Here is a 12,721-nt window from a genome sequence, read left to right as displayed (position 1 = left end):
AAAAATCCAACAAAGTACAGTATACCCTCTTTAAATTAATATTCTATAAATTAATATACACTAAAAATATCTATAAAATAATATAATTTTATAGTCCCAAATTGAACTTTTGTTTCAATTAGCATATTGATAAATTAATATCTCTACAAATTAATAAAAAATTATAGTTTTGGTATAGTCCTAACATTATTAATTTATAGAGGTTTCACTGTATTATACAATATAGAAATTACCATAGTGTAAGATTAAATACATAAAATTAACATAAAAATTAATTTGATTTAGATATATACATAGAAAACAAATAGGTATTTCAGATATTCTCGGTGTTTTGAGGATTTTGGTTATTTTGAAATACTTACTTGTGACTATTTTTATGTAACTTTTAGATATTTATGTATTTTAAATATTTTATAATTATTAAATTTAAAATAATTAATATAGTTAAGTATAAAATTGGGACATGAATATGTTTGGATACTATAAATATTTTTTGTATTCAAATTTTAGATTCATTTAGATATTTAATCAGTTTTGCTTTTACTTCGGTACCATTTTTTGGATGAGATTCAATTCTGTTCTTCAAATTTAGAAGAAAACTAAAACTCTTACGAAGAACATTTATAGAAGAAAACCGTGGATTTAAAATGGAAGATAAACTTTCTTTCTTATTAAAATCAAAGTACAAATAAGAAATACCTCTACAACTTATTTAAAAAGCAATGTCACTGAAAAAATTTAAGAAGCCAATTTTAAGTAATTTTTGTTTTTTCCTAATTTAATAAATAATATCTTATGTTGTGTTTAAACTAAAAAAATCACATAATTATACTTTAATGCCACAGAAAAACTACTTAATTCTAACTTTAGCATTTATTATCTTTCTATCAAATTAAACAACAATAAAACATACCTAAATTGATTTTAAAATAATTAGTGTTAAAATATAAACTGAAAACTACTAATTAATAAACATGAAAAAATAGTCAATGGTATATTGATTAAGTAAACAACCTTAAAACAATGACAAAAATAAATTCAGGTATATTAATGTTTTATTATTAATAACTAATTAGTAATGGAGACAAAAACAGTTATAAATCTACCACCTAGATCGATTTAACTATCCATTTACTAAATTTTAAATACAATATTGTTTTAAATATATATATATTTATATTTTAATTATTAATTAATAATAACTAAAAATAAAAGTCACATAAAAAGAATCATGTATATAATATAAGGCAATTCTCTCAAATAGCCATTTTTAAGTTTTTGTCACAAAATAGAACTCAAAAACTAAAATGACCAAAATAGCATTTTTTATTTTGAAAATTTTAATTTTTTTTAAAATTTGAAATCCTATCCCCAAAACCCCACTTCTCAACTCTAAACCCTAAACTCTAAACCCTAAATCTTAAACCCTAAACCTTAAACCCCACCCTTTAACTCTAAACCCTATTGTCTAGATTAATTAACTCTAGGGGTATAAGTGTATATTTACTTCTTTTGATAAAATATTTAAGTTTATTTTGGTCATTTTTATTTTTTAAGGTCTATATTTGCGACAAAAAAAATTTAGATCTATCCTAGAAGATTTCTCTATAATATATAAATAAAATATATTAATTTACATATATTTATATAAATAACAGGCCAATATAAATGCAAGATAATAAATGTTGAAGAGTACAAATTATATATCACTAGATTTTAAATAATATATAAAACAATTTTACTATACGTTATTTAAAATGTTGATCCACAAAAAAAAGAAAAAATACTTTTGTGCAGATGCATAGATCATATTCTTAAAATATGGATGAAACAATTGATTGTTTAAAAAGTAAAATAAAATTATTAAATATAAACTATAAAATTATTATGTTACCTGGTTCTAGCTCTGATATATATTAATATAACCAATATCTAACCGTCTATTTAAACCGGAAGAAAACCATATATAACCAACATATTCACACTGGACTAGTTACCAGACCATTTTTCTTCATATCTCCGCTTGTAAGCGAGCGACTAAGCTTGGGTTTTAGATAAAGCATTTTGTAACGAGGATGATGCAGATAAATATTTGAAATATATCCAAATATCTTATTATTTATTTTATTATTTGGAGTAAATTAATACAGTTATCTTTTATTTGTATTTTTCACATTTTATTGGTTTTTTTATTTTAATTAAGATTAGAGTTTTCTAGATTTAAAAATTTACTAGGTGGTTGTCCGCGATTTCGCGGATATAAAATTTATATGCAAAATTATAATTAAGTTTATAGTTTTATCATTTGAATAAGGATTCTAACTATTAAAGATAACATTTTAATTTTAAATTGTTTGAAAATAAAAAGTCTTGATATTGTATAATCTTAGAAAATTATTGAGATATAATGATAAATCTATAAGTTTTAACCTAAACTTCTAAAAGTCTTCTTATGACATAATTTGTGATTAATAAAATAGGGAACACTAATGAACAAAAAAACTTATCTTTTACCACTTTCTATTTTTGCATTTTTTGTACACCACTTTGTAAAATAGTTACAGAACTTTAATATTTTTTGTCAAATCACAAATCACACTTTCTCACGAATTTTTTATTTAGTGTTTAACATGGCCCTCACAATAGGTTAACCAAACAAATTAATTATTAAACTCTCAACAATCATCACGCTATCTTATTAGACATGATTCATTTAAAATCATTATTTTCATTTAGATATCTTATAAAATATTTTTTTTATTAAAAAATTAGTCTAATATATACCTATTTTAATTAAATATGATTAACTAATTATGTATCAGAAAAATAATATTTAAAATTTTAATTATGTGATGTTATTATTTTAGATATATGAATTTAATATTAATTAATGTGAGATTCAATAATTTTATTATACCGCAAAACTACATATCATTATTTTGTAAATAATTTTATTTTAAATTCGTTATATTTTTCATCTTTGACCTTATCAATTTTAGAACTTATCATCTCTATTGATATTTCTTACTCAATTTGTCTTCATGTTATTAAAACACATGAGAATAATTAATTAACAATCATAGTAATACGTAAAACACATGTATTTCGAAAACAAATAAAAAGTTAAGTACTTAAAAGTATAAAATAACCAAGTATTTAATCAAGAATACAACAAACAATTTTTGTTATTCTTCACTCGTGTTTTATTTATATATCCTTACTTTTTTTCCTATTTAAAAAATAAACATGTCAATATTATTATAATCAAAAATATATTAATAGTCTTAACTCTAGTCTCGTATTAATATATTGTTTTCATTTTATATTATGATAAACTTTTTCGTTTATTAATTTTACTTTATAATACTTACCATATAATTTTCTGTTGTAAATATAAAAATATTTTAATCTTTTTCGAAAGTGATAACTCAACTATACTATCAATATTTGTCATAGAAAATGACTGATTTTTAAAAAAAAATGTATATTTGACTGTTTGCATTCATTGGACAAAAGTTAGAAAATATATATAGTGAGTTTGTATAAGAATTATTATTAGGTTTAGATTAATTATTTTTCTGCAATCTATGACTTATTGTATCCATTATTAATAGAAAAATATTTAAAATTATTTATATAATTATTTATATATTATCATATGTATTTATATGTATATTCTATATCTATATAATGTAATTTATGATATTTAATTTTTTCTATAGAAAATTATATTAATTCATCTATCTTTAACATGTTTAATTGTTTGTTTGGTAATATTGATTAGATTAGGTAATTTTAAAATTAGTTTTTTTTTAAAACTTTAATTAAATAAATAAAAATTTAAATATCGACAATCAATTAAATTAATAGAATTAATTTTAAATTTCACATATACGCACGTAAGCGAAATCCACTTTAACTGACTTTTGAATTAATATATAAAAAAGATTATAAATAGGCAAACCTAACGTCTGAAGCTATCCAAATAAACTTTTGATTTATCCGAGAAGAGAACAGCTCTCCAAGAAAACCTATTTGTGAGCTGCATCAGAGGTGAATGCCGAGCCGCTTTACTCATTCTAGTCTATTTTTAGGGATTCTTACTTCAAAAGTTTCCTCCTTTTGTTTAGATTTCTACTTGCGTTGTTTGTATATCCTGCAGAGTAGTACCTTTCTCTGTTTGTATGGTTAAAGCTTTGAGCTTTGTATACTTAACATACCCTCTCTTCTTTCTTTCAGAGAAGATGGATCACATTAGCAACCTACCAGACGAGGTTCTTTGTCATATACTGTCTTTTCTTACGACAAAGGAGGCTGCTTTGACTTCGATTCTCGCCAAGAGGTGGCGCAACCTTCTTGCGTTTGTGCCTTGTCTTCCTATTGATGACTCTATGTTTCTGCATCCGGAAAAGGACAGAGAAGACATCAGACAGAGCTTCATTGACTTTGTGGATAGAGTTTTGGAGTTGCAGGGTAACTCTCCCCTAAACAAATTCTCCCTCGAGTGTGTTACTAATGTGGCTGACACAGATCGACTGGATGGTTGGATTAGCAATGTGTTAGCTCGTGGTAGTGTTTCGGATCTCGTTCTAAAGATCAGTATTCGTAGTTACCAAGGGGATAACTATCCGCTGTCACCAAAATGCTTTGAGTGTAACACACTAGTTAGTCTGAAAATACACTGTGGGATTGATATTTCCTTGGTTGCTGGTCGCATTCTCTTACCGTTGCTTAAAACTCTGGTTCTCCACTCAGTTCATGTTTGTCCTAATGAGTTTGAGATTCTGCTTCATGCTCTGCCTTCCCTTGAGGAATTGGTTCTCGATTGTGTAGACTGGAAAGGTATGGATATCAAAGTGTCAAGTGCAAGCCTCAAGACCCTAACAATGAGCTTATGCTGTTGGTTAGGCACTTTATCATTTGATACGCCAAGTCTCCTTCACTTTAAGTGCTCTGGTTATATTGCATGGGACTATCCACTAGTTAATATGGGAAACTTGGTTGATGCTCAAATGATCATCTTTTTATTAAATGAACACCAACTCAACAAACTCAAGCAACTTAGAGGACCAGATAATGTGTGGAAACTCTTTCATGGCATACGTAATGTTCGGAATCTTGACTTGTTCCCTGACACTTTTGAGGTCAAGTTTTCTGTTCTCTCAATCCCTCTTGTATATGATAAGGTTTCAAAACATGTAATTCTAAAATGCTGTCTTGCCTTCAGGTGCTTTCTCTGTGCTCTGAATCGATGCCAGTGTTCAACAACCTCAAATCTTTAACTATTCGGAGTGACGAGGTTCGAGGATGGCAAGCAATGCCAGCTCTTCTAAGGAACTGTCCACATTTAGAAACTCTGGTCATTAAGGTATAAAAACAACAAAACAACTTATTCTATAGTCCATGCTTAATGCTTTGAATCTTCTCTTAATGGGTCCTCCTTTGTGCCTTTAGGGTCTCGTGCACCAGGTGACAGATTTGTGTGGGGATGTTTTTGATGGCATTTCTCGAGAGGACAAAGGACTTTCACTCACACTATGTCCAGTAAAAGTGATGAAGATTCATGGGTTTCAAGGAACAATGAAAGAGATGGCGATGATAGAGCATTTTTTGGAGTATTTTCCATCTTTGAAGGAGATGCAAGTCTATGCTGAAGAGAATAGTACTACACAGCTACGTAACCGTCAAGTTTCTAAACTTGTCTTGAGGATTTTCCAACTCTACAACAAGTTCTCGAGTTGCAGTGTCCAGCTCTGCATATGAAGTGGCTGAAGCACAAAAACCATAATCCTAGTTTTTTTCCTGCAGTTTAGTTTTGTGTTTAACTTTGCTTAAAAACCGTCTCAAATTTAACTAATCTCAAGACTGTAGTTTCTTTCTTGTTTTATGATTCATTTGCTATCAATTGCTTGTTTTCATTTGATTCTCCGCCAAGAATTTGCTTTGAGTTTGTTCTTGTTTGTTGTCTGTACTTGGCAAAAGTTATTGTTTTTTTTTCTGTTTTTGAGAAGAAGAGTGACAAAGGTTAGCTATCATCACATAAGTTATCTTAGTCCAAACGTCTACGGTTCGTTGATTATGTATAATTCACATAAAGAACAATTGTTTAAGAACGTAATCATGTATACTACACAAAAATCTGACCATGATCATTCAATGACTCCAAATCAAACTGATTCTAGCAAAGAAATGAGAACCTTAACCAAACCCGGTTTAGAAACCAAACCAAGTTACTTTTTGGTTTAAACTGATAGGGTTTGATACATCTACTTCTGAGACCTTTTCAGTAACATCACATTAAAGTGTCTTAAGCTGAGGTTAAAGTGTCTTAAGCTGAGGGTTTTGGAGTTAAAGATGAACAACGTATTATGAACTAAAAATTTGTTTGTTTATTTATCAACTATGTTTGTCACATTCCTCATCTTTATTATCTGATTTGAAATCAAATGATTAATTTCTCTTAGTTGATCTGTTAACTGAATCAAACGATCTAAATAGTTTTTTTTTGTTGATTTGTTAATTGATCAAATTATCAATTTCCTACGTTATCGGTTGAAAACCGGTCCAAACCAAAACCAATTAAGGACAAGAGATTAAACCGAAAGAGAAACCATATATAACCAACGTATTCTCACACTGGACTAGTTTAGTTATACACTCGAGCCTTGTCTTGTCTGTCTTTACATGTGTTGTTTTTGCTTTTTCTTCGTATCTCCGTTTGTTTAACCAGCGACACATAGCAGAGAGAGGGTTCGAGTGTAGCTGTGAGCCCTAAACTTGGGTGTTCATTTCGTAACGAGGTATGTGCTGCCGTGCTTGACTCATCTCTCTCTGATACTACCGATGCTTTTCTCTTCTGAGGGTTTCTTAGATTCAAAGTTTACTCCTTCCTTTGGTTAGATTCCTACTTGAGTTGTGTTAATTGGGGTTTTGTTCCCTCTAGAAAGCTTCGGCTTTATCTACTTAACAAACATACCTCTCTTCTTTCAGATGGATCACGTTAGCAATCTACCAGATGGGGTTCTTTGTCATATCTTGTCTTTTCTTACTACAAAGGAGGCTGCTTTGACATCGATTCTCGCCAAGAGGTGGCGCAATCTTGTTGCATTTGTCCCTTCTCTCACCATTGAAAACACTGTTTTTCTGCATCCTGAAGAGGGGTAAGCAGGACAGGGAAGACATTAAACAGAGCTTCATGGACTTTGTGGATAGAGTTTTGGCGCTGCAAGGTAACTCTCCACTCAAGAAATTCTCTCTGGAGTGTGCTACTGGGGCTGATTCAGAAAGGGTGGATGGTTGGATTAGCAGTGTGTTAGCTCGTGGTGTTTCGGATCTCGATCTAGCAATCACTATTGATTGTGACGAAGAAGATAACTATCAGCTGTCACCAAAATGCTTCGAGTGCAGCACACTAGTTAAGCTGAAAATAAACTTTGGGATTGATCTTACTTTGGTTGCTGGTCGCGTTTTCTTACCGTTGCTTAAAACGCTGGTTCTTGACACACTTCTTTTTTGTCCTAATGAGTTTGAGATTCTGCTTCAAGCTCTGCCTTCCCTTGAGGAATTGGTTCTGACTCATATAATGTGGAAAGCTAGGGACGTCACAGTGTCAAGTGTAAGCCTCAAGACCCTAACAATACACTCAATCGTTGTTTTGAACACTATATCATTTGATACGCCAAGTCTCCTTCACTTTGAGTGCTCTGGTTATCTTGCATCAGACTATCCACTAGTTAATATGGGAAACTTGGTTGATGCTCAAATCGACTTCTTGTTAACTCAACTCCATATCAAGCAACTTAGAGAACCAGATCTTGATTGGTTTGACGACCAAGTTGTTCTCCCATTTAGTAATAGGTGGAATCGAGGTCTTGTCATACGAAATGTGTGGAATTTCTTTCATGGCTTACGAAATGCTCGGAATCTTGACTTGTTTCCTGATACTCTTGAGGTCACTTTTCTCTTCTCTCACTCCCTCTTGAAATATCTTTCTCTGTATATGATGATTAGGTTCGAAAACATGTGATTCCAAAATTATTTTGTCTCTTGCTTTCAGGTGCTTTCTATGTGCTCTGAATCGATGCCAGTGTTCAACAACCTCAATTCATTAACTATTAGGAGTGACGAGGTTCGAGGATGGCAAGCAATGCCAGCTCTTCTTAGCAACTGTCCACATTTAGAAACTCTTGTCATTAAGGTAATAAAAACAACTAACATGTATTCCATAGTCCATGTTTAATACTTTGAATCTTCTCTTAATGGGTCTCTCTCCTTTGTGCCTTTAGGGTCTCGTGCACCATGTGACAGATAAGTGTGGGGATGCTTGTTGCTGCATCTCTCGGGAGGACAAAGGACTTTCACTCACAGTTTGTCCAGTAAAAGAGATGAAGATCCATGGGTTTCAAGGAACAATGGAAGAGATGGCGATGATAAAGCATTTCTTGGACTATTTTCCATCTTTGAAGGAGATGGAGGTCTATGCTGAAGAGAATAATAATCCTACACAGCTAGGAAACCATGAAGTTCCTAAACATGTCTTGGAGATGTTCGAACTCTACAACAAATTATCGAGTTGCAATGTCCAGCTCTGCATATGAAGTGGCTGAAGCACAGAAACCATAATCCTAGTTTTCATTTGATTATCTGACAGACAGGTGTGTTTGCTTTGAGTTTGTTGTCTTTGACAAAAGTGATTGTTTTTGCTTTTGAGAAGAGAAGAGAGAAGTGACAAATGTTAGCTATAGATAGATACTACATAGAATCTGACCATGATCATTCAATGGGTCCAACTCAAACCGATTCAGGCAAAGACATTGATAACCGAATTATTAACCGATTATAAAATCTGATTGGTTCTAGTAATTGTTATCTTTCGTTTGGTTTAGGTGTTGCCTAGAAAAAGTCAAGAGTGACTGATTCTCTAAAACGCTGAGATTTTGATTTGTTTTTATATTCGCCTGTTGAGTAGTTGCTCATGTCATTGCGTCTGAACTCTGTGTTGAAATCTTCTCTAGTGAAAGCGTAAATGGCGGATGAGGTGTTAATCCACGGCGACGTTGAGGATCATACGGCGAGGGAAAATCTTGAGATGGAGAACAAGAATCAGGAGCTCACGAGGGAGAATCTCGAGAAGAAGGAGAGGTTAAAGAAGCTAACGGGAGAAATGGAGGAGATGAAACACGTGGAAGCGGAGATGAATCAGAGCATCGGAGAAATGGAGAAAGAGATGGAGGATTACGAGGAAGAGAAGAAGGCTCTCGAGTCTATTTCAACCAGAGCTGTTGAGCTAGAAGCGGAGGTGTTGAGTCTTCAGGAAGATCTCAACGCTTCGTTGATGGAGGTGGATAAGAGGGTGGAAGAGGTGGCTGAGCTGAAGAGAGAGTTGGCTGAGAAGGGTGAGAAGGTGGAAGGGTGTGAGAAGGAAGCTGAGGGGTTAAGGAAAGATAGAGCTGAGGTTGAGAGGAAGGTTAGAGAGTTGGAGAGGAAGATTGGGGTTTTGGAAGTGAGAGTAGTGGAGGAGAAGAGCAAGAAGGTTAGGTTAGAAGAAGAGGTGAGGGAGAAAGGTGATGCGAAAGAGAAGGAGATTAACGAGTTGAAGATGAAAGTTGGGGACTTGAATCTTGAATTGGTGAAGAACAGTGAGGAGTTGAAGAAGTCTGAGAAGAAGGGGACAGTGAGTGAAGCTGAGGAAAGAGAGAAGGAGCTGGAGTTGAAGAAAAAGGAGTTGGTGAAGAAGGTTGAGGAAGTTAAGGAGATGATAGTTGAGTTGAAAGAGAGAGCCATGAAGCCTGGTATCAGAGAGAGAAAGTAGAGTTGTGGTGGCCAGTGGTTGGTGCTGGTTCGGTTGCAGCGTCCGCGTTCGTCTGCTACTCCAAGCTAAAGTGTTTTTTTTTGATTAATACTTTGTTAGCGGATGAGGAATAACTGATGACCAAGATTGAATTCAAGAATGGATTGTTATACAGGTTGACTGTAACTTTGTTTTGGGTTTATGATGTTTTTGTTGTTGATTGGGAGAACTTCAGTTTTTGGTTATGCCACGAATGAATTTCATAACTATGCTTTATCACTTCTACTTTGTCTTTTTTTTTTTCTTTTTAGTTTCTTTTTGCCGGATTGCAAAGAGAAACATGTTTAGCTTCTTCATCACAAGTCCATGAGTACCAATTTTACTTGAAAAAAAAATCAATATATACTTGAGACGGTTATGAAGGTGCTTCTTGTGAGAACATACCCAAGGTCTGTTTTAAATAAATGAATCAAGTCATTGTAGAAAAGTAAGATTGCATTAAGACCAAGACTCTTCATATCTGTGTTTCCCTATAGCCATAGCGCAAGGCGCACCAAGATGCTGACCCAAACGGCTTGGTCCTCTAAAGATGAGAACATACCCAAGGTCTTAGAAGAGCTTATCTTAGTGCGCCTTTGGCCATAGCTAGAAAAGACCAAACACAGCTTCAGATAAGGAAGGGTAAACTAGCTTCTCTTACTGTCCGTATATATTTTTGGAAAGCAAAGTGTGTGGAACACAAGAAGAGTCGAATCTATTTGTCTAAACCAAGCGAGCGTTCCAAGAAACCTGGAATCTCTTCTTCCCGTTTCCGATAAACAACTTACAACTACTTTTTTATTTTGGTCAAATATAAAAGTAACAAAAAAAAAAGAATATTATAAAGAAGGGTGAGATGCAGACCCCATCGATGGCTGCCTCCACTACTCCTTTCTACTACCCGATCCCCAAAAGCTTCCTTCTTTCTTCCCCTTCCCGTTTCAAACGCAACCCTAATAATCTCATCTCTTGCTCCACCAAACCCATCTCTTCTTCTCTGCAAACGACAAACCATCGAACCCAAAAGCAGAACCTTCCTCTACCACCCGCTTTCGAAGATTCCTTTCTCCTCTACCAATTCAGCTCCCCAACCGAAGACCCAGGATTCTCTAACCGGATCTCTGACGGAGAACCGGTCGAATTGGCTATCCGCGGCGTAGAAGAAGACAACAAAAGCTTGGTAATTTCGTCGAACATGTGGTGGGCAGATCTGAAAGCGGCTCTCGGGCAACGAATCAACGTCGAGGGCATCGTCTCTTCCGTCTCCGTGATCGTTAAAGACCGTCATTTGGTTCTTCCCCATGTTTCCGTCAGAGATTTACGCTACATTGACTGGGGAGAGCTGAAGAAAAGGGGCTTCAAGGGTGTAGTCTTCGATAAAGATAACACACTTACGGCTCCTTACTCTCTAGCGATCTGGCCACCACTCAGGCCTTCGATTGAGCAGTGTAAGGCCGTGTTCGGACACGACATCGCCGTGTTTAGCAACTCAGCAGGTGAAATTTTGGATCTTTATGTTGTTTGGTTTGATTGAAAGATGCTAACTTTAAATGTCTTTGTTTGTACATTAGGGCTTACGGAATATGATCATGATGATTCGAAAGCTAAAGCATTGGAGGCTGAAACAGGGATTAGAGTTTTGAGACATAGTAAGCTGGTTATATCTAGTGTGATTCTCTAGCTTTGTTAACTGATAACTGATGAAGGATGTTTTTAAATTCATGATTTTTAGGGACAAAGAAGCCTGCGGGGACTGCTGAAGAAGTTGAGAAACACTTTGGTTGCGCATCTTCAGAGCTAATCATGGTAAAGTAAATTTTATGATGAATGTTTGGGTTGAAACTGCTTGGTAGATAAGGTGTTTGGTATGTAAAGTGTAAGTGTTTTTGGCTCAGGTGGGTGATCGACCTTTTACAGATATCGTTTATGGGAACAGAAACGGGTTTCTAACTGTGTTAACTGAACCGTTGAGTCGAGCTGAGGAGCCTTTCATTGTTAGACAGGTTGGTGTTTGTCTCCTCTTCCTCGTAGCCTGAAGAACATTTTAGATTTGCTTACATCACACTTCATTTAGCTTCTCGGATTGCTTGAAAACTTGCTGTATAGTATAAAACTAATGGAGTGATTTCACTTATTTGGTGGAACACAAATTGTACAGGTGAGGAGATTAGAGTTGGCCTTGTTGAAACGTTGGTTGAGAAAAGGTTTGAAGCCTGTGGATCACATTTTGGTATCAGATGTAACACCATTTGTTAAGGATCCTTCAGATTTGTAGGATGGATTCTCATTTTGCTCAAGCAACAACTCTGTTTCTTGTTTCTTTTTTGGTGTAATGGAAATTTTGACTTTTGGCTAAGTGAGAAATGGTAATTCAAAGTTTGGGATCCGAATCATTAGTAATGCAGAGGAGCAAGATTTAGAGAATTGAAAGATCCATATTATATTTGTGATGAAGTCTTTGCCTCCTTGGTATAAATACGATTGGACAAAGAATCGGCAGCTCAGAATCATGCATAATAGTAGATATCTAGCAATGCATCTCAGCGTAACATAACCAAACCAAGACCAATATTGCATGTTGCAAGACGAGCAAGATACTAGAAATAGTATCAGACAGTTCACTTTTTGGGAAGATATGGAGAGTAAAAACAGAAATCTATCATACTTCACAGTTCACACCAAGGCCCTATAAAAGTCAAAAAAAATTCTAATTCTACGCTGGCATGCCTTTATAGATCAGCATTCAGCAGCCTCTAAAAAATTCATATTTGGAGGTATAAGAACATTCTCAGATCAGTTTCTAAAGAAAATTGTTTGGGGGATTTTACTCAATTTGGCTCTTGAGGTTTTCCATGGGTGAAGTAGAACCATGTTGCCTAAGGACATAAGGCA

The 12,721-nt window shown here is 33.9% G+C and overlaps 2 protein-coding genes and 1 pseudogene across 2 annotated transcripts; all 3 read left to right on the top strand.

The window, feature by feature from the left end:
• Positions 1-4,184: 4,184 nt before the first annotated feature.
• Positions 4,185-5,826, top strand: LOC106356823 (F-box protein At3g59000). Its single transcript, XM_048737099.1, has 3 exons — positions 4,185-5,144; positions 5,228-5,368; positions 5,455-5,826. The coding sequence occupies exons 1-3, from the start codon at positions 4,185-4,187 to the stop codon at positions 5,761-5,763; spliced, it is 1,410 nt and encodes a 469-aa protein (XP_048593056.1). The 3' UTR covers positions 5,764-5,826.
• A 1,164-nt stretch (positions 5,827-6,990) lies between these two features.
• LOC106356824 lies at positions 6,991-10,069 on the top strand (annotated as a pseudogene).
• Positions 10,070-10,580: 511 nt separating this feature from the next.
• LOC106353171 (phosphatidylglycerophosphate phosphatase 1, chloroplastic/mitochondrial) lies at positions 10,581-12,215 on the top strand. Its single transcript, XM_013792873.3, has 5 exons — positions 10,581-11,325; positions 11,401-11,478; positions 11,562-11,635; positions 11,725-11,832; positions 11,988-12,215. The coding sequence occupies exons 1-5, from the start codon at positions 10,686-10,688 to the stop codon at positions 12,102-12,104; spliced, it is 1,017 nt and encodes a 338-aa protein (XP_013648327.2). The 5' UTR covers positions 10,581-10,685; the 3' UTR covers positions 12,105-12,215.
• Positions 12,216-12,721: the final 506 nt, after the last annotated feature.

Source organism: Brassica napus, chromosome A7, assembly GCF_020379485.1.
Source record: "Brassica napus cultivar Da-Ae chromosome A7, Da-Ae, whole genome shotgun sequence".
NCBI lineage: Eukaryota > Viridiplantae > Streptophyta > Magnoliopsida > Brassicales > Brassicaceae > Brassica > Brassica napus.
Note: the sequence above shows the minus strand (reverse complement) of the source record. Positions and strands in the feature narration are given on the sequence as shown.

What these genes read in the sequence shown, in the direction of transcription:
- LOC106356823 (XM_048737099.1), top strand. Translation starts at nt 4,185, where the DNA reads ATGGTTAAAGCTTTGAGCTTTGTATACTTAACATACCCTCTCTTCTTT. An exon ending in TGTTCCCTGACACTTTTGAG is followed by an intron (nt 5,145 to 5,227) that starts GTCAAGTTTTCT and finishes TCTTGCCTTCAG; the next exon opens with GTGCTTTCTCTGTGCTCTGA. An exon ending in TAGAAACTCTGGTCATTAAG is followed by an intron (nt 5,369 to 5,454) that starts GTATAAAAACAA and finishes TTGTGCCTTTAG; the next exon opens with GGTCTCGTGCACCAGGTGAC.
- LOC106353171 (XM_013792873.3), top strand. Translation starts at nt 10,686, where the DNA reads ATGCAGACCCCATCGATGGCTGCCTCCACTACTCCTTTCTACTACCCG. An exon ending in GATTAGAGTTTTGAGACATA is followed by an intron (nt 11,479 to 11,561) that starts GTAAGCTGGTTA and finishes CATGATTTTTAG; the next exon opens with GGACAAAGAAGCCTGCGGGG. An exon ending in CATCTTCAGAGCTAATCATG is followed by an intron (nt 11,636 to 11,724) that starts GTAAAGTAAATT and finishes TTTTTGGCTCAG; the next exon opens with GTGGGTGATCGACCTTTTAC.